The sequence below is a fragment of the Tuber melanosporum genome, assembly GCF_000151645.1.
Source record: "Tuber melanosporum whole genome shotgun sequence assembly, scaffold_60, strain Mel28".
NCBI classification, from domain to species: Eukaryota; Fungi; Ascomycota; class Pezizomycetes; order Pezizales; family Tuberaceae; genus Tuber; species Tuber melanosporum.
The window spans coordinates 37,453-59,399 of record NW_003299107.1 but is presented as its reverse complement, the minus strand read 5'-3'; the positions used below and the strand labels follow the sequence as shown (position 1 = coordinate 59,399).

The window sequence follows — 21,947 nt, the reverse complement described above, 5'->3', positions numbered from 1 at the left end:
TGGGCTAGATCACCGAGATACCCTACTAAGTGCCAATAATCTTGGTGTGGCACTGCGAAATCAGAATAAGCACCACGAAGCGGAGATTAATTATCGCCGTGCATTGATGGGTGCGCAGAAGACGCTTGGACCTGATCACCAAGATACCCTAATGTGCGTTTATAATCTGGCTTGCGCGTTGCACAAACAGGGGGAGTATGACAAGGCGGAGGTGATGCATCGGCGTGCCCTGGCAGGGCGAGAGAGGGTTCTGGGGCTAGGTCATCGATACACCATTCGTGGCCTCATTAAGCTAGGCGCAGCACTGTACTCGGGAAGAAAATACGATGAAGCGGAGATCATGTATCGACGTGCAGTTACGGAGGCAGAGAGAACTCTGGGGCCGGGTCACCCAGTGACTCTAAAGAGTTTTAACCACCTCTCGATGTTTCTCAATGCCCGGGCGACGAGTGCCTCGGGTGAGGCATCATTACGGGGACGAAGGATTTAAGTTTACTCAGGGATGAAATTACGTTGGATATATTTTTATTATTATTCCTCTTAACTCCTTTCCTTTTTATTTCCGCAATATCTATCATAGCTGTCACAATATCGGGTTCCCTTCATACTTCCTGACGACTAGCCCTGATGTGGGAGTGTTGAATGGTTTAATTTTTCTGATTGGAGGTAAATTAGCTTCATAGTCAGGGAACTAATGATTTATTCTTCCATTGGATCGAAACCCTTGTTCGTCATGATCCACTCGCCTATAACCCGACGGGCTAGCTCTAGACTGGGGCCAATGGTTGTTACAATTTCTTTTCACAGTGTCTATCCTTTTAAGGTAGAGGCCGTTGGGCATGCGGTAAAGTAAGCCTCCAAATTAGTCATGAATCAAGCGTTCTATGTATACATTTCTTGCTCGGGGAATATATATGAGATATGATAATGCAGTTTCCTTCCACCAAACCTTCCGCCTCCGCAATCCCCTACACGGAATGAGGTGTTGTAGGTGCGATCATTGATTGCGCTTTTCTCGCTTGCTCTTAATATACGTGTGCTGCTGGTACAATTCCTTAGATTATCTAAATAAGTGGCCTCTGGGAAGGTTATGTTACTGTACTCCACATATCCTCTCAATCCCGTGGGGTCTATCCATATATGCTCACGCTGCCAGCGTCCCTGCCCGGGTGTTGCAATAAAATAATTTGTCGTACCCATGCGCAGTCAAGAATCGTTCTATACTAGTATCATAACTCTAGCGGATTTTTCAACGAGTGATTATCCGTGACGCCAATATAGGAACTAAGAGGGGAAGTTATATCATACAGCTCCAGCAACAGCAGCCGGGACAGATTTCCCCACGCTCTGCTGGATCCCCACAGGCATTGTTTCCGCCTGCCACAGGTGGGAAGATGTGGTATCATATGTCATTTGTAGGTTTGGCGTGTTTACCCTACTGCTGGAGTGGAGGACCTATTCCTGAGCCCTGGGGATGGCAGGCGCCGCCCTGCTGTATCGGTTACGGCGGCGCATTAATACGACACCTATGCTAGCATTAGGTTAGCGCTCCTGAAATTGGCCAGGTCTCGCACTATAGCGGGATGAAAGGGGATTCGCATACGGTACCTCTTGTCAGCATTATTTTGGGCCGAGTAGCTACATCACTTCATTCAGCGGACTACCGTAGCGCAGTCAGTTGCCAGCGAGTTTCAGGCTCGCGAAAATGTGTTGGTTAGATGGCCATTTTACACCGAAAGGCTTTGAATTTTAGCTACATGTTACAGTACGTAATTGGCTGTCAGATATTTTTTCAACCGGACTTTGGGTTTTAATTGCTGTAATTCCATTGCGCTTTGACATGGACCTTACCCACTTTGGTGGGGGGGTGGGCAATTTTATGTATGATAGTTCGAAAGTTTTGAAACACGATAGCTCAAATGTGTCATTTTGTATATCCTACCTTCGAAGACAAGCAATTTAAAAACTAAGGGCGGGTAAACCTTGTGAGTGTTTTCTAGTCAAAGTTTGAGAAAATTTGAAACTAATTAGGTAACTTAGATTGTGTGCTTTATTCGGAGCAACTCCAATTGCAGGGCGTCGGCAAACACCGTAGGCCTGGGGCAGAGAGATCCTTCCAAGAGGTCTTCTGATGAAGGGCGCTTTGCATGCATGATGAGGAGGGACCTTCAGTAAGTAACGGGGGGGCATAGACTTCCCTTACTCCCGATTGATTAGCAGAATGAAATTTATTGGTCAAAAATCTAGCCCACCCGTGGACAGGGCGCTATGCCATATGCCCTGTTATCAACTGCGGGTGAAAAACACGACTCTGTAATGTTTTGTGTTCTCATCGAGTGCAACTATCTCATTGGCTTGTCATTCCAGAGGTTACTTCCACCCTATCTGACTACGTGTTATGAATATTAGATGTCCATATTCAAAAGCAAGGGACCTGATGGCGAGTAAGGAGGGGTCGAGAGAGAAACAACTCGTCTTATCCAGTGTGCTTGATTGGCTGAGTTACTTTGCAATCTTGCGCCATTTTTGCAAGCATAGTGTCTCCCCTAGATTCTCATTTACTGATGTATTTTATTTTGAGTCTGATAAACTGTGTCGGCATTTGGAATCAGTCGCCGACCGATTGCAATCTGGATAATCCACTACTCAATTGTGGGATACCGGTAGTCATAGCAGCCGATGTCTCCCTCCAAGAGGAGAACCTACTTTCAAGAAGATTGTTTATTCATTATAGCCGTTTAGGTGGGTTATAGTTCTAGGCATTGGGTGCCTCCGGTAGAGCTCGCGGAGGCTGGAACTGGCGCTACAAGTACTTGAGTAGCCTATCAGAAAAGTATGATAGGAAGAGAGCCATGCGATTGGTTTTGGTGGATGCACTCCACCTCTCAGCCTCATCCTAACGTGCCAAGCGCAGCCTATCTTGATCCAGATCAACGACCCCCATATTATTCCTTGAGCTCCTTACTAGGACTCTCCCCTTCTATTATTGTATGCGGAATATCTCGGATTCTTTTTTACATCATACGGTAGGTTCGACCCTCTCTGTTGATGCAGATCCCACTCATATCTGACGCCGGGCGTTAGCGTGTTGCGGGCCAATTAGACCCCCGGCTAAAGTGAAAAGCTATAAGGGGGACCAGAAAGGGAACGAACCAGTACAGTACAAACCAAGGAATAGCTGTACGAGAAGTGTAAGTTGTAAGTACTTGTATAGCCCTTGCATTGTGAGTAATCCTGGGTTCTACCATAAGTGGTGTTCTCAGGAATAATCCCCAAAACTAACACTTTGTAGTACTAAACGTCAAAGTCTAGCAAGAACAATTCCGGACCGTGCCTAAGGCCTACTTAGGTATTTTAGAGAAACTAGCCAATAGCGAGTACGCGAAGAAATTTGTTTTCGGGACGACCGCGACGGCAAGTTCGGCTCAAGCCAGGAATTCGGTTCACGCGTCGCAATAAAGGGGAGACTTGGGCCCCAAAATCCACAGACTCAAATAACATCTCAGGGGGCGGACTGCGGAGTAGAAGTTATGCGTCGGTTTATGTTGGCAGCCATGCAGAAGATACTTGGCCCAGGTCATCCGGATAGCTTAAGGATCATCAATAACCGGGGTGTGGCACTGCATCACCAAGAAAAGTACGATACGACGAGGCTGAGGTTATGCATCGATGCGCATTGGCGGGCATGGAGAAAACGCTCGGGTTAGATCATCGGGATACCTTAAAGAGTGTTAATAATCTTGGTGTGGTGCTGGGGCATCAAGGAAAGCACGATGAGGCCGAGAGTATGCTTCGGCGTGCCTTGGCGGGCAGAGAGAAAACGCTCGGGCCAGATCATCGAGCAACCTTACAGAGTGTTAGTCATCTAGGCGTCGCTCTGCTTGATCGTGGGGGGGATACGACGAAGCGGAAAGTATGCATCAGGGTGCATTGGCGGGCAGAGAGGATATGCTCGGGTTAGATCACCGAGATACCTTCCAGAGTGTTAGGAAGCTAGGTATGGTGCTGCATCATTAGGAAAAGTACGACGAGGCCGAGATTATGCGTCGGCGTGCACTGGTGAGCAGAGAGAAAATGCTCGGGCTAGATCATCGAGATACTTTACAAGGTGTTGGTGATGTAGGTATGGTGCTGCATTATCAGGGAAGGTATGACGAGGCCGAGATTATGCATAGACGTGCATTGGCGAGCAGAGGCAATACACTTAGGCTAGATCATCGAGATATCTTACAGAGTGTTAGTGGTCTAGGGGTGGCGCTGTATCTCCGGGGAAAGTACGACGGAGCGGAGATTATGCATCGACGTGCATTGGCGGGCAGGGAGAGAACGCTTGGGTTAGATCATCGAGATACCTTACATAGTGCTAATAACCTAGGTGCGTTGCTGCATCGGAAAAAGCTCAACGAAGTGGAAAGCACGCATCGACAGGCAGAAGGTGGAGAAAACGAGAGAACGCACTTGGGCCACATCACCCAGACGTCCTAGTGCTATTGGGCTAGCTGTGACGCTTCTTGATGAGAGGAAGTATGAAGAAGCTGAGATCATATATCGACATGCCCTAGGGGCTATGGAGAAAGTTCTGGGGCCCGATCATCTAAATGTCCTCGATAGCGTGAATACGTTAGGCGAGACTTTGCTTGATCTGTAAAAGTATCATATGGCGAAGCGGAGGTTATCAACAGTCGAGCCAAGTTTTCCCTGTGCTAAATTCCCGCTTGGGTTTCTTCCACCCGCCCTATGCCCGATGATGTAGTATGAGATTTGCAGGTGCGGTGTGTTCACCCGACTGCGAGAGAGCGGACAGGAAGAGGGAGGGTTCCTGGGCCCAAGAGGATAAGTTAGCAGATACCATCCCGTTATATCGACATAACTGTCTATACGAGTGTTAGGTTAGCACTTCTGAGCTTGGCCAAGCTTTTCATCATAGCGGGGTGGAAGGAGATTCCGCGCTGTACTATACAAGTACCAAGGGTGGGCAAAAATAGTGCAGCTCCTAACGGCTGTAATTGATTTTGGTTCCATGAAGTGAAAAACGGAGACAGACCATCGGTACAACAGATAATAAAGTGACAATTTATCATGACCTGTTGTATAGATATGCGTTTGACGGTGCTACGTTATTATCATCTACCCCCTAGTGCAGTAAATTGTAAATTCCCGCGGGACCTGAGCAGCGTGCGGGATTGCTTAGTAAATCTAAGCGGCCGGACTGGCCCAGGCTTTTTCAGACTCGGCCTGGCCGGACTGCGGGAAAGCGGCTTTCCAAAACTATGGCCGGACTGGCCGCTTGGGATCACTGGGATTGCTCCTCAGAAAATACTTAAGAATCCTACGCAGTCCTTATTCCAGTCTGTAGGTAACAAGTGTTTGCCTTAGTAGGTTCCGGCGATGACAGTAAAGGCCGGATTTCAGGACCCTAAGGCAAACATATATACCAGCTAGCGAAGAGCACTGCAAGTACGATATTGTGTACTGCGGCAAATTGTTTCTCATCTACCGGAACCTCGTCCTTCCAGGGAATTGCAGTTTACTTTCGAATAGGCCGTCATAAACGCCGATCCAGTGCAGTATGATACCACTACGGCGTGGCCTTGAGATCCTAAAGGAGTTGAAAACAACTTGCCCCATGTGTATCTGGTCTTGCGCTTAGAGCCCGACAACACACCTCCTAGGATAATGGGGAGATATTTTGGTAAGATTTCCTTAGTATCTCCCACCGGGCCAGATGTGTTCATTGACTGTTTCTACACATTTTAGTTTCCCCTCCTTTCTACCTGTTCACACATTAGGTAAGATATGCTAGGTTGCTGGTAGCCGGGAGAGGATAGGGCCGAAACAAGGGAATGTAAAAGACCGTTTAAGTCTTCTGGGTGGTTGTGTTTGCCTTTTAATTGTATGTCGCCGGATTTATGATGAGCCCGGTATTTTTGGCAGTGAAGGGTCAAACTGGTCATGCCTTCAATCCACTGTCTTCCAGTTTCTTTTTTTCTTTCTTTTTCTTTCTCGTTTTTGTTAAGACTGTACTGTACATTTCTCTCTCTTTAATACAGGGCAACTCATGGCAGGCGCTGAATTTTCAAGAAAAGTACAACGAAGCCGAGATTATGCATCGACGTGCATTGACGGGCAGAGAGAAGACTCTTGGGCCAGATCATCGAGATACCTTAAATAGTGTCGATTATCTCGCTGCAGTGTCCTACCGAGATTATTGACACACTTGAAGGTATCTGGATGATCTATACCCAGAGTTTTCTCTCTGCCCGTCAATGCACGTCGATGCATAATCTCGGCCTCGTGGTGCTTTTCTTGACAATTTATCGCCGTACCGAGGCTATTGACACTATTTAAGCTATCTTGATGATCTGGCCTGAGCGTTTTCTCTCTAGCCGACAATGCACGCCAATACATATGTATCCACGTGCATTGGCGGGTAGAGAGAAAACGCTCGGCCTGTATCATTGAGATGCTATACAGAGTGTTGGTCATCTAGGTGTGGCGCTGCATCGTCGGGAAAAGTACAGCGAGGTTGAGATTATGCATCGGCGTGCATTGGCGGGTAGAGAGACAATGCTCGGGTTTGATCATCCACAAACCTTACAGTGTGTTGGTAATCTAGGTGTGGTGCAGCATCGTCAGGAAAAGTACAAGGAAGCCGAGATCATACATCGAAGCGCACTGCTGAGCAGAAGAGAAAACACTCTGACTAGTTAATCGAGATGCTATACAGAGGTCAGCGATCTAGGTGTCTAGGTGTATCTAGGTATGGTGCTCCATCGTCGGGAAAAGTGCAACGAGGCCGAGATTCTGCATCGACGTATACCGGCGGACAGAGAAAATTCTGGGCCCAGACCATCCAGATACACCCGGGGGTGTCAACAACCTAGGCGCCGCGCTGTATGGCCAAGGAAACCATGACGAAGCCGAGATGATGTATCGACGTGCATTGGGCAGAGAGAAAACGCTCGGCCTAGATCATCGAGATACTATAGGGTGTTAGTGCTCTCTAGGTGTGGTGCTGCATCGTCAGGAAATGTACGAGGAGGATGAGGTTATGAATCGAAGTGCATTAGTGCAGATGGGCAGGAGAAAGGGTTTAAAATACCATCGATTGCAGGGGTATATGTTTAAATATACCACGCGTACAATTGTACCATCGGTAGGGGTGGAGAAAATAAAGACAGTCCCAGTGCCCTCACTCAGACCCCCATCGGGCCTTTCGACGTCTCGCGTCCAAGAGATGTCTTGGCAGACACCCCTCAGGTGTTCAGCAAGCAACATACCGGTAACTGTACCGGGGAAAAGGGGCTTGGAACTGTGGTAAAAAAAAATGAAAATAAGAAAATAAACCTCACTTAGCATTAATGTCTGAAAATTTCCTGCGATTTTTATTATTTTTCTCGATTGAGTTGTGACCGTATAAAGTGTGTTGAGAACTCCATTCTTTTATGGTAGGGTGAGGTCAAGATTTTATTAGCATCATACCTTCTTTGAGACAGAACACGTTCAAACCCCCAAAGGGGGGGTCCGAGTTTCAGACACCGGAAACGTTTTGTTTCCTCCTCCACCTCTTACCGACGGTATGCCACGGTATATTAAATATATACTTCTGCAATGGTATTTTAAACCCCTCCCTGGTGGGCAGAGAGGAAATGCTCGGGTTAGATCATCCGCAGACCTCATAGAGCGTTGGGGATCTGGGTATGCGCTGCATCGTCGGAAATAGTAAGAGGAAGCTGAGATCATGCATCGAAGTGCACTGGCAGGTATGGAGAAAAATTCTCGGGCTAGATCACCGGGGTGCCTTAAATACCCTATTTAATCGCTAGATCCACCATCTGGGATCTCAACAGAAATCATTGTCTAAACCGCAATAGGCTTAGAAGAGTAGGTTAACAAATTACGAATACCAGTTAATGAGACCCATTAATCTCGGCTCCCCCAAGCTATACTCCATCTGGATAACACTATTCCTTCCCTGACTGTTTTGTTGCTGATTGGGGGATCTGAGCCCGATCCCAGTGTCAATAATCTCGGTGCGGCGCCGCAACGTCAAGGAAGGCATGGCGAAGCCGGGTTGATGCATCGATGTGGATTGGTGGGAGGGAGAAACTGCTCGGGCTGGGTCACCGAGATAACTTAGGCACGGTGCTACACGACCGGAAAAAGCTCAACGAAGTGAAAAGTAAGCATCGACATATAGCAGGAGGTAGTGAGAACGCACTTTGGCAACATCACCCAGGCGTCCTATTAGGTGTTGTCGGCCTAGCTATGGCGCTTCTTGGTATTATAACCGAAAGTGTCAAGATGCTGAGGTTATATGTCGACGTGTTCTGGGGGCTGTGGAGAAGCCTCTGGGGCCGAATCATCCAGATGTCCTCGATGGTGTGGATGTGCTCGGCGCTTTCTCTGGAAAAGAATGACGAGGAGGCTATTTATCGATGTGCACTGGTGAGCAGAGAGAAAACTCTAGGAGTGGATCATGCGGCTACCCTTACAAGCGCCGATAATCTTGCCCGGACACTGTATCATCATAGAAAGTACAAAGAAGCTGAGATGATATTTCGATCTACACAGGAAGGCAGAAGAAAAGGTGTTTGGATTATATCACCCTGATACCCTACTGAGTGTTGTTAGCCTAGGTGTGACGCTGTTTGATCAGAAAAAGTATGGTGCCGGCCGTCTTATCATAAGTGTGCACCAAATAATTTGCAACAGGAGACGCCTTGGCAGGAAAAAGATTGTAGCCCTATACTCATTTACCAACAACTTTAAGGGTTTTCTTGTGCTTCTCCAGCCATGATAATATTATGACATAAGACAACTACAAGACAAGATAATTCGTGAAAATTTTAAGATGATACTATGTTACTGTTTACAAGACTATTATACAATAATACATTTAGCTTGCAGGAACACATCTGTGAGCTTTATACTTTGTAGACACAAGTGATATATACATTTCAAAACCATGCTGCTCCTGTTTCATAGGCATTCAAGATTCTGTTAACCTGATTTGAGAACTTCCAAGCACAGAGAGATGACTTTGAAAATATATAGATTACTATCCTGGAGAGTCTTTCTTTAATATATATTTTTCCTATGATAGACTCGGATAGTATAATATCACAAAGAAACTGTATGATAATTAATATTGGAAGTTACTCGGCCTTTTAGTCATACTCGAGGTTGAGAATCACTTGAAAGCCCTTAAAGATGCTGGTAAATAAATGTAAGGCTATGATACAACTTTTTTCCTGCCAAGGCATCCCCTGTTGCGAATTATTTGGTGCACACTCAGACTTAAGACGGCAGGCACCGTATCATATGGGGAAGCTGAGGCCATCTACCAACGCACCATAGGGCTATGGAGCAAGCCTTGGGCGCCGATCATCTTGGTATCCTCAATAGTATGATGCGCCGGCGTGCGCTGTCAGGCAGAGAGGAGACGCTTGGACTAGATCGCCAAGATATCCTACTAAGTACCAATAATTTTGGTGATGCACTGCGTGAACAGAATAAGCACCACGAAGCGGAGAATATGTATCGACGTGCATTGATAGGTGCGCATAAAACTCTTGGGCTTGACCGCAGAGATACCCTAATATGTATCTATAATCTTTCATAGCCTCATTAAGCCAGGTTCAGCACTGAGCCAGAAGAGGAAATACGATGAAGCGGAGATTGTGTATCGGTTTGCAGTTAGGGAGGCAGAGAGTGCTCTATGTCCACGCCATCTAGTTATTCTAAAGAGCTTAAACCACCTCTCGATGTTTCTCTTTGCCCGGGCGATGAGCGTCTTGGACGAAGCACTATTACTGAGATAAAGGGGTTTATGTTTACCTAAGGACGAAACTACGTTAACCAATCTTCTATATATCTCTCTTTTTTTTATCTTTCTGAGATATCCAGCTGTTATCATCGGGTTCCTCTCTTACCTTTTGATGGCTAGCTTTAAAGTGGAGGTGTTCAATAGTTTAATTTTTTTATTGGGAGTAAATTAGCTTCATAGTAAGGGATTTATCCAAGTGTGATAGTGATTCATCCTTCCATTGGGTTGGGGCCCTTGTTCATTACGACCGGCCCACCGATAGTCGAACGGACTATCTCTAGACTGGGGTGTATAGCTCCTGAGGTTTCTTTTCCTAGCATCTATCCTGGTAAGATAGAGATTGTGGGGCGCATGGGTTGGGTGAGCCTTCCACTCAGTCATGAGTCAGTGCCAATAATATAAGAGGGCCTTCTGCGATATCCGATGCTCTTTAAATGGGCTAAGATATACCGGTATACTACGCCTTAGGACGAAAAAAGGATAGACCTTCAAGAAAGGTGTGCTGGGAGAGTTAAGATCAAACGCAGATATAACAATTAAAGCATTGAACTCCGCCCAGGTCCCTATGTTCCGCAACTAGAACCAATAGCACCCAATCACTTCCATAGACCGCAACATAAATTCCTACAGAGGAGGACACACATACTGTCGTCATGCGGCCACTTGGGACACTCCAAATTACCGACAGGAAAAAAACTAGTCCCTTTTCTTGGGACAGCCTAAGCTAACTGAAAAGTAATTGGGACACAGTAGATAGTAGTGGTAATTTTCTTATTGTTTCCCACGCTAGACTAAATGGGAAATCAAGAAGTATCAAAGTCTCCAGATAATCGATAAGCTCTAGGGCAAGAATGTATTTACAGGGTCGTATAGTAGATAAGAGAGTTTTCTCTTATGATACAGTACACCTGTAGCACTTAGCCAGTAATCTACAAGAGAAAATACATGTCTCATAATCCTATACCATTATCATAATTACGCACTTCTCTCACCCTTAATCCTACTGAACATCCGAAATTGATTGCTGGCAGGTCCAAGCGTTGGGACAAAATGATGTTTTTTTGAGACAGGCCCGATATGCTGACAGCCGACGGTCCAGTGGTTAAGTGACTACAGCATCATATAACCAACACATGACACAAGACACCTTACTGAGGAGATCTATATGTTGCGTTCCGCAAGTAAGCTACAGGGTACCATGCCCCGGGATTATCAACGCAATCCATCCACTTCTATTAACCTGCCATCCTACCCCGCCAAAAAAAAACAAAAAACAAAAGAAATTTAATTGCACTATCCAAGCTCTTAGACCAATTGCGCATGCAAAAGCGCGTACTCATTCTGGGTATTTATTCCTTACTTGGGACGATATATGACAAGGTACGATAGCTTCCTTCCTCCAAACCTCCCACCCCCGTAATCCCCTGCGCTAAACAAAACGTTATAGGTGTAACTATGGGAGCTTACTCAGGGAGCTCAGCGGCTGTATCCCTCTCCACTGCCCTAAAAATTTGTGGCTTGTACAATTCCTGAGACCTGGGTAAACTGGCGGAGGGAAGATTGGGTTCCTGTACTCCGCGTATCTTCTCAGCCCCGTGGGGGCTATCCATATATGCTAACACCAGAATATCAGCGTAGCTACCTAGGTGTTGTAATAACCTGTGCCCATGCGCAGTTAAGAACCGTTCTATCCATGCATGACAGCTCTGGTAGTTTCTGCAGCGAGTGATGACTTGTGACGCTAATGCAGGAAATTATATAGCTCCAGCAATGGTGGTTGGGCCATATTTCCCTGTACTCTGATAGAGTGCTGCTGCATTGCTTCCGCCGCCCCGGCTCGGAAAATGTGGTATGGTATTTGTCGGTTGGCATGCCTAGTACCCAACTACCGGAGGCTAGGCTGGTTCCTGAGCCCAAGGGGATGGTAGATTCTATCCGCTATATATATCGGTAGCGGCGGTGCATTAATACCTGTACTAGTTTCGGGCTAGCACCTCTGAGATTGCCTGGGTTTTGTACTGGAGTATTTGCACGGTATTGGCAAACATTGAAGGTCCGTATGCAAAAAGGCCATTTAAACGGAACCTATGCGGAAGGACCTTTCGCGCTAAGCACAGGTTGTCGATTCAGAACAACGATTGACTTATCAAAGCGTAATTTCCACTCGAGAATTACCACCTACTTATATAACTAAGGAAAATTAGATGCCTGTGTTTGGAAGCAAGGGACCTGATGGCAAGTAAGAAGGGATTGTGGGTGAAATCATTCGCCTATCCAGCATGCTTGATATGACTGAGTGACCTTGCAGTCTTGAGCCTTTTTATTCTTTTTTGGAAGCCTAATGTTATCCGTAGATTGTCATTTATTGATGTATTTCATTTTGAGTCTGAACACTGCGCCGGCATTTGGAATCGGTCCCCGACCGATTGCAAATTTGATAACCCACTACCTAATTGTGGGATACAAGTGGTGATAAGAGTCAATGTTCATTAGGATGATAAAAATATCACCCTCTGTCCAAGATGTGGTCCTACTTTTAGGAAGGTTGCTCGGATCGTTCTACTCGTAGTCTATGCATTTAGTCGTCCCGTTAGAGCTTGCGGAGGCGGTAGTCTAACGGATGCTACAAGTACTCGAGTACCCGGGTAGCCAACCAGTATCAGAAGAATAGGCGCGAACCACGTGATTGGTTTCGATGTGCGCACTTCACCTCTCAGCCTCACCATAACGTGTCAAGCAAGGCTATCTTGATCGTAATCCGGGACCCCCATACTCATTGAGCTCCTTTCCAGAACCCTTTCCCCTTCTACTATCGAATGCGAAATACTCGGATTATCTTCTACATAATACAGCAGGTCTGATCCCCGCTATAATGTAGATCACACTCATATCTGACGCTGGGTGTTGGTATGTAGCAGACCAATTAGACCCCCGGTTCGAGTGAAGAGCTGGAGAACATTGGAGATAAGCCGAGAAGGAAACAAAACGGTGCGAGTTAAAGAATAGGTGTATGAAAGGAGTAGGTGTGGCCCTTGCACTGAAACTAATCTCAGGTTCTAACTAGTGTTCTCAGCAACAATCTTTATAACTAACGCCCCACAGCTCCAAACGTCTGAACCCCAGCAATAATTCACGACCGTGTTTAAGGCATACCCAGGTATTTTAAAGAAACAAGCCAACACTGGCCCACTGGATAGACAAGGAGATTCGCTCCAGGTCAACAGCGACGGCAAGTTCAGTTCAAGCTAAGATTTCGACTCACCCATCTCAATCGAGGGAGACTTGGGCCCCAAAACCTGCACATCCAAATAACAGCTCCGAGGACGTACTGCAGATTAGAAGTTATGCGTCGCCTTATGCGGGCGGGCGTGGGGAAGATGCTTGACCCAGATGATCTGGACAGCTTAAGGAGCATCAATAACCAAGGTGTGGCACTACATCACCAGGGAAGGTACAACGAAGCGGAGAGTATGCATCGACGTGTGTTAGCGGGCATGGAGAGAATTCTCGGGCCATATCATCAATATACCTTAGATAGTGTCAACAATCTCGGTGCAGCGCTGCGTTGTCAATCAAAACACGGCGAAGCCGTGAGCATGTATCGACGTGCATTGGTGGGCATGGAGAAAACCCTCGAGCCAAATCACCGGGATACCTTATATGGCGCCAATTCTCTCGGCGCAGCGCTGCATAGTCAGGGAAAGTATGACGAAGCGGAGATTATGCATCGGCGTGTATTAGCGGCCATGGAGAAAACGCACGGGCCAGATCATCAAGATACCTTAAATAGTGTCAACAATCTTGGTGCGGCGCTGTATTGCCAAGAAAAGCACGACGAAGCCGAGACTATATATCGACGCGCATTGGCGGGCATGGAGAAAATACGCGGACCAGATCACCGAGATACCTTAGATAGTGTCAATTATCTCGGTGCGGCACTGCGTTGTCAAAGGAACTACGGCGAAGCAGAGATTATGAACCGGCGTGCATTGACGGGTAGAGAGAAAACGCTGGGGCCAGACCATCAAGATACCTTACAGAGTGCTCGGGATCTAGGTGTGGCGCTGCATCATCAAGGAAAGTGTGGCGAAGCGGAGATTATGCATCAACGTGCACTGGCCGGTAGAGAGAAAACTCTCGGACCGGATCATCGAGATACCTTAGAGAGTATCAATAATCTCGGTGCGACTCTGCGTAGTCAAGGAAGGTACGGCGAAGCCGAGGATATGCATCGACGTGCGTTGGCGGGCAGAGAGAAAACGCTCGGGCTAGATCATCGAGATACCTTACAGAGTGTTAGGGATCTGGGTGTGGCACTGCATCATCAGGAAAAGTACGACGAAGCGGAGATTATGCATCGACGTACATGGGCGGGTAGACAGAAAGCGCTTGGGTTAGATCATCGAGATACCCTACAAAGTGTCAATAATCTAGCTGCAGTCGTAAATGATAGGAACAAGATCAAAGCAAGAAGTGTGCATCTAGTAGGAGGTGGGGAGAACGCACCCGGACCACATCACCCAGACGTCCTCCTAGTTGCTCTTAGGCGGGCTGTGAAGCTTCTTGATGAGAGGAAGTATGAAGAAGCTGAGATCATGTATCAACATGCCCTAGGGGTTATGGAGAAGTGGAGGGGGCTAGATCGTCCGGATATTCTCGACAGTTTGAACACGCTCGGCGAAACACTGCTTAATCTAGAAAGGTATGACGAAGCAGAAGCTATGTGTCGACATGCACTGGCGGGCAGAGAGAAAGCTCTAGGAGTGGATCATGCAGCTACCCTTACAAGCGCTGATAACCTTGGCCGGACATTATATCATCAGAGAAAGCACGAAGAAGCGGAGATGATATTTCGATCTACGCAGGCGAGCAGAAAGGAAGTTCTTGGACTATATCATCCTGATACCCTACTGAGCATTGCTAGCCTAGGCGTGACCCTCCTTTGCCAGAGAAAGTATGGAGAAGCTGAGATCGTGTATCGACAGGCCCTAGGGGCTATGGAGAAAATTCTGGGGCCGGATCATCCAGACGTCCTCGATAGTGTGAATACTTTAGGAGAGACCCTGCTTGATCTGGAAAAGTATGGCGAAGCGGAGGCTATGTGTCGACGTGCGCTGGAAGGCAGAGAGAAGATTCTTGGACTAGATCATCGAGATACCCTACTGAGTGCCAATAATCTTGGTGTGGCACTGCGCAATCAGGATAAGCACCACGAAGCGGAGAATATGTATCGACGCGCATTGGAGGGTGCGGAGAAGACGCTTGGACCTGACCACTGTGATACCCTAATGTGCATCTATAACTTAGCCGGGGCTCTCCACAAACAGAGGAAGTATGATGAGGCGGAGATGATGCATCGGCAAGCGCTGGCAGGGCGAGAGAAGACTCTGGGGCTAGGCCATCGACACACCATTCGTAACCTCACCAAGCTAGGCGCATTGCTGTACCAGGAGGGGAAATACGATGAAGCGAAGATTATGTATCAGCGTGCAGTTATGGGGGCAAAGAAATTTCTAGGGCCAGGCCATCCAATGACTCTAAAGAGCGTTAACCACCTCACGGTATTTCTCTATGCCCGGGCCACGAGTGCCTTGGATGAGTCATCGTTACAGAGATAAAGTGTTTATATTTACTCAACGATGAAATTATGTTGGCCCTTTTTTTCATACGTCTTAACTTTTTTACTTTTTATTTCGAGCTAGTTTTTATAACCTCGAGTTCCTTTCTTACTTCTTGGTGGTGGAGGTGTTGGGGGGTTTATTTTCTTTCTGATTAGGGGTATGCTAGCTTCATAATTAGGGATCCAGTAATTTAGTCTTCCATTAAATCAAGACCCTTGTTGATTATGGCCGGCCTGCAAACAGTCCAAAAGACTAGCTCTAGGCTGGGGCCAATATTTCCCGCGGCTTCTTTTCACAGCGTCTATCCTTGTAGCATAGAGTTAGTCGGGCACATGGGTAAATTGAGAATCAGTACCAAATACATAAACAAACCTTCTACAACATCAAACATTCCTCAAGTAGACCCAGGTATGGGCTGCATCTCGTAACGAGAGGGAATGGATGTTGGAAATGGTGGATGCTGCTCGGAATGCTGGGGACCTGTTCGGCATGCTCGGTTTATAGTTTCGCTTGTTCGGATAGAGGTTTCGGAGATGCACTTTGGATAAATCATGTTCCCGGCGGAAGCAGTATAGAAGCGTGAAAGGGACGGAGCGGTGACTGTGCTGCGGCAATGAACGGTGGGGATCTTGTGAAGCCTGTTTTTCTTTTAGCACGGTTGATTTATGCATATTATACTAGCTAACCTAACAGGTATCCACCAGTAGGCGGGCTTAAGGCTCCCACCCCCACCAAGGCATGATGTTCCATGGGTGTACTCAGAGGGAAGGGGGACTTGCTTGAGCGAGGATGGATATGTGTGGAGATCGACGGAGGGGTAGGTGGATTCCTTTGTCGCGATTTATATATACTCCTCCCGCCTTTACTGTTTAGTTGTTGAGTGAAGGCGAGGAGAGAGAGTTGAGTGAGAACTCCCCCACTTCCTCCAAAGCAGTGCGCTGGCGATCAGAATCTTCTCCGTTGTGTTAATAATCGTCGTTTCGTTTCGTCCTTTCGCCGTTTGGCTGTTCCCGTCGTTCCGCCATTTAAAAGGTTGTCACTGTTTAACAATAGACCTTCTAGAAAAGTGTGCTCGGGGATCAAGAGCAAGCGCGGGTATCGCAATTAAAGCACTGGACTCCGCCCAGCGCTCTGCTCGAGGACAATGCATGGTCCACGGCTAAGACTAATAGCGCCCAAGCGCTTCCACAGACCACAATATAGATTCCCGTGAAGAAGGACGCATGCATCGTAGAACCAACACAGGATATCCCGTGGGAGAGAAATATACGTTGTCTCCCGCAAGCGAGAGATAAGACACCCTGCCCCGTGATTATCAACGCAATCTGCCCCTTCTATTAACCCGGATCCCGATCTTATATTTCCTGCCGAAAATTAGAAGAAAAATACAAGAAAAAATCTAATTGCGCTTTCCGAGCTCTCAACCCATTGCTCGGCGGAAGTGTGCACCGCACTCGTTCTGTGTATTTATCCGCTCAATCCTGTAGAGGGTACCCATGTGTGCTGATGCTGCCAGTGCCACTGCCCAGGAGTTGTGAAACAACTTGTAATGCCCACACCTTGTTAAGGCTAGCTCTATACTAGTAGCTCGAGAGAATTTTTTAACGAGTGATTCTTCATGACGCAGTTAAAAAACAATGAGGGAAAGTTGTGCCGTTCCAGCAACAACAATCGAGCCTAAGGGGATGAATGAGGTTAGCACTTCTGCGGTTGGTCAAGCTTTGTATCGTGGCGGGATGGGAGGAGATTCCGCGCTGCAGGATACTGAGAGACAAAAAGATAGTACAAAAACATAACCCTCCACCCCCCGATTTCCTGTATAATAAAGTGTTATTTTATTGTTAACCTCTTATATAGATATGCGTTGTGACGGTATTGCACCATTATTTTCTAGCCCCTAGTATAGTAAATCATAAATTCTTGCGGGGTCTGGGCACTCTGTGGTATTTTTCCTTAGTACAATGCCAAAAAAGAAAACCCACTCAGTGCTTATTCCAATTCGCAGGTAACGAGTACTCCTCTTAGGGCTCTTGGTCGGTTGTGGAGATGACAGTAAAGGCTGGATGGCAGGACCCTGAGATAAACATATACCCTGGTATACTAGCTAACTTAGTGAAGAGTACTGGAAGTATGGACAAAAATTAAGTATTTGCAGTTATCAAGAGTGAACTGCTCTCCTCCCCCTCTCTGTAATATTATGTCAAATTCAACCCGCAATGGAATCTAGGAAGGAGCAGGGCTGGGTAGCCCTCTTTCCCAATCTTGGTTTTGCTGTCACTGCCCTCTCTGCTATCCCCTTCACTTAAACAGCAATTCTCTAGGAGCTAACCACACTCTAGCCTCTTCTGCTCTTCCATGCAAATTTTGACTTCCCTTTAGCGAGACTTCCACTGTGTCTAAAAGTAAATTAAATAGAAATGATTTGGGTAAGGTAGATGCTCTTATTTTCTCTCGATGCTGATAAATCTCTCCCTATCTAAGCTTGTTCCAATCCGAATGCACCATGGACCACCACCTATCGTCAGGAGGGCGCATATATGCTGGATTGCCTATAGGGCATGCGATTCGGCGGCTATGTAATGCGTGGCAGGTCGAAACCCCTTTGACGTCGTGCATAAGGTATCAGGCATTCTATTTGCGATGTTTCTTTCACACTGTATCATGCCATTCGGCATACGGTACTTGGCATAGGGCACAGGTTTTGGGGATCATGGAGGATCATAAGATATCAGGATGGTTCTAGATTGTTTGAGATCGCGGGGGATTTGTCAGGTTGGTGTGTCTCTTCAGCGCTCGTTGAGTTTTCTTGAGTTTCTGGAGTTGCCAGTTTTTGGAAGGTTTATAGCTCCAAGAGAGTCCTTAACTAGCACGATTGATAGCTCACCTATTCCACCCTACTTCTCCTGTATTGAGTGCTTTATTCACGGTGGTCCTAGTCCCACTGCTGCGTTGGTGAGAAGTTTCTTCAACATAGTGGCTAATTGATAGGTAATTTTCTAGGACTCACAAAATTTAATAAAGTCTCTCTTTTCTTACATATATTTTTCTCGGTGGTGGAAGGCTTAAGTGGTGTTTCTTTTTCACAGAATCATCCCGATCTTACCCCATTCTTAAATTTTCCCAAAGTCACTATTTGGGGCCGTGGTGTGGTTTGGAGGGGGGGATGCGGTAGTGTTTTTTTTCTTGCTCAGCTGACTACTCATGGTTGATTTCAAGAGCCCAGCACAGTACCGTAGATGCAGGGGCCAAGAATAAAGGTAATTTTTCTTGACAGATGTACTGTACGAGGTTGGCGTCAAAAATAGCGATCGGAATGGCATGCAACGACCCAAACCATGCTACTTAACGCTTTCCATTCGATGCATTCTAAAGCCGTAAAAAATCTGAAAAATTGATACAATAATCCAAAATTCTTTCAAATATCTCCACAAGTGCTCATCTACTTTACTTTTGCATGCAATGTTATAGAATTGAAGTTGAAAACAGCGCCAAACCTTGCCGCTTTCCATACAAAAATATCAGATTTGAGCCAGGGCCAATGCGCCAATCATAGCTCTCTCAATAATTCCCCAGTTAGTTTATATACAGAGTTCTAAAGGGTTGGAAAGCAAAATCCAGGGAATTGTTTCATATACAGATCAAGATTTGGTTTGGATAACCTGACTGGATCATTGGTTGGAAGGTCGTGAATACGGCTGTTTTCAGCGGTAAACCTTTCATTACACTGCTCATCATTTTTGAGGCCAGCCTCGTATTGAATTGGAGGCCAGGAACCCGATACTCAATTATATCACTTCGAAGTTCACTGAGACCAGAGGATGTAGAGATCCTCTTAGGGCCATGCTTCTCGGGTCTGCCACCTCTACTTGAGTTTCAGTTATGCTCGGTACTTGTATTATAAGGTAGGTACGGTGGTCCTCCCGCCGAAGCCGTCTTGGGTCCGAGGTAGCGGTCTAAGCAATCCCCAAAACTAACGCCTCACAGTACGAGTACCTCTAGTCAGGCTATTTCCCAATCGTGCCCAACGCCTACGATACTCAAGGAGTTTAGCGAAACCAACGGTGACCCAGCTAATAGGCGAGAGGATTTATTTCGCGACCACAACAAATCCAGCTCAAACCAGGAACCCGGTTCACCCGCCGCGATTAAGTAGAAACTTGGGCCCAGAAATCCGCACATCCAAATAATAGCCCGGGGGCGTACTGTACGATACTCGAGTAAATTATAAATCACGGGCCAGCCTGCGCTGGTAGGCGCATAGACGATGCCTGATCGAAACCATGAGGGTACCTCAAAGGGCCACAAAAAGCGACGCGTCGTGCTGAGCAGGCAGGAAAAGTACGAGAAAGCCGAAGCTATTCACCGAGGCGCACTAGCGAGCAGAGAGAAGACGCTCGGGAGGGATCATCGAGATACCCTACAAAGTACTAGCGATCTAGGGGTGGCGCTGAGTCGTCAGAAAAAGTACGACGAGGCCAAGATAATTCATCAACGTGCATTGGCGGGCAGAGAGAAAACGCTCGGGCCAGACCATGGAGACACCTTACAGAGTGTGAGTGATCTGGGTGTGGTGCTGCATCGTGAGGGAAAGTATGACGAGGCCGAGATTATGCATCGGCGTGCATTGGCGGGCAGAGAGGAAACGCTAGGGCTAGACCATCGAGATACCTTAAAGAGTATTGATAAGTTGGGCATGGCGCTACATCATCAGAAAAAGTACGGCGAAGCCGAGATTATGCATCGCCGCGCATTGGCGGGCATTGAGAAAGGCCTCGGGCCAGACCATCGAGACACCTTACAGAGTGCCAGTAAGCTGGGCATGGCGCTGTATCGTCAGGACAAGTACGACGAAGCGGAGATTATGCTCCGGCGTGCGCTGGCGGGCGGGGAGAAAACGCTCGGCCTAGATCATCGAGACACCTTAACGAGTGTTGATAATCTCGGCACAACTCTGCGAAGCCAAGGAAAGTACGATGAAGCCGAGATTATGCATCGACGTGCGTTGGCGGGAAGAGAGAAAGCTCTCAGCCTAGATCATCAGGATACCTTAATGAGTGTCAATAGTCTCGGAACAGCTCTGCATTGTCAAGGAAAGTACAATGAAGCTGAGGCTATGCACCGACGTGCATTGGCGGGCAGAGAGAAAGCGCTCGGGCGAGATCACCAATATACCTTGAAAAGTGTCAATGATCTCGGTAGGACTCTGCGCAGTCAAGGAAAGTACGGCGAAGCGGAGATTATGTATCGACGTGCATTGGCGGGCAGAGAGAAAGCGCTCGGGCCATATCATCAAGATACCTTACAAAGTGCCAATGATCTAGGTGTGGTGCTATATGATCGGAATAACAACGAAGTGGAAAGTATGCATCGGCATGGAGCAGGAGGTGGAGAGAACGCACCTGGACCACATCACCCAGACGTCCTATTAAGTGTTGTTGGGCTAGCTGTGAAGCTTCTCGATGAGAGGAAGTATGAAGAAGCTGAGATCATATATCGACATGCCCTAGGGACTATGGAGAAGGCTCTAGGGCCTGATCATCAGGACGTCCTCGACAGTGTGAATATCCTCGGAGAAACGCTACTTGATCTAAAAATGTATAACGAAGCGGAGGTCATGTGTCGACGCGCGCTGGCAGGCAGAGAGAAGACATTTGGGCCAGACCATCGAGATACCCTACTAACCGCCAACAACCTTGGTGTGGCACTACGTAATCAGAATAAGCACCACGAAGCGGAGATTACGTATCGGCGTGCAGTAATCGGCACGGGGAGGACGCTTGGACCCGACCACCGAGATACCCTAATGTGCGTCTATAACCTAGCTGGGTTGCTGCAAAGACAGAGGAAGTACGACGAGGCGGAGATGATGCATCGGCGAGCGCTGGCAGGGCGAGAGAAGACTCTGGGGCCAGGTCATCGACACACCCTCCGCAGTCTCATTAAGCTAGGTGCGGTGCTGCACGAGAAGAGAAAGTACGATGAATCGGAGATCATGTATCGACGTGCGGTTACGGAGGCAGAGAAATCTCTAGGGCCAAACCATCCAGCGACCCTAAAGAATTTTAACCAGCTCTCGATGTTTCTCTATGCTCGGGTGACGAGTTCCTTGGACGACGTATCATGACAGAGATGAAGGGTTCAAGTTTACTCAGGGGTGAAGCCATGTTGATTTCATTTTAACTTTTCTTTTCCATTCCAAATTTTGGCTGTTATAACGTCGGGTTCCTTTGTTACTTCTTGGCGGTTACCAGTTTTGAGATAGAGGTCTTGTATAGTTTATTGATTAAGTTAGGCAGCGTGTGAGGAAGATTATATTCAAAACGCCCAGGTTAGGTTTTATCTTACCTCTCCGTGTCCTTCATTGAATGCTCTATGTAAACCCTACACTCATCCAACTCCTTCACCAAGACCAGAAGTTCTCCTCACGCCGCTCCGGCTAATGGAGCATAATAAGTTTGATGGTGTAATAATCCCATCAGTGGTCAGTTTGTTGTATT

The 21,947-nt window shown here is 47.1% G+C and overlaps 1 protein-coding gene across 1 annotated transcript in view; it reads left to right on the top strand.

The window, feature by feature from the left end:
* Nucleotides 1–214: 214 nt before the first annotated feature.
* Nucleotides 215–21,947, top strand: part of GSTUM_00009745001 (uncharacterized protein) — a gene marked incomplete at its 5' end in the record, with an annotated part of 36,574 nt that continues 14,841 nt past the window's right edge. The window contains 3 exons of the mRNA XM_002840883.2: nucleotides 215–247; nucleotides 14,329–15,390; nucleotides 20,903–21,403. Coding sequence (XP_002840929.1) covers nucleotides 215–247; nucleotides 14,329–15,390; nucleotides 20,903–21,403 — 1,596 coding nt within the window. The remainder of the gene's footprint in view (nucleotides 248–14,328; nucleotides 15,391–20,902; nucleotides 21,404–21,947) is intronic.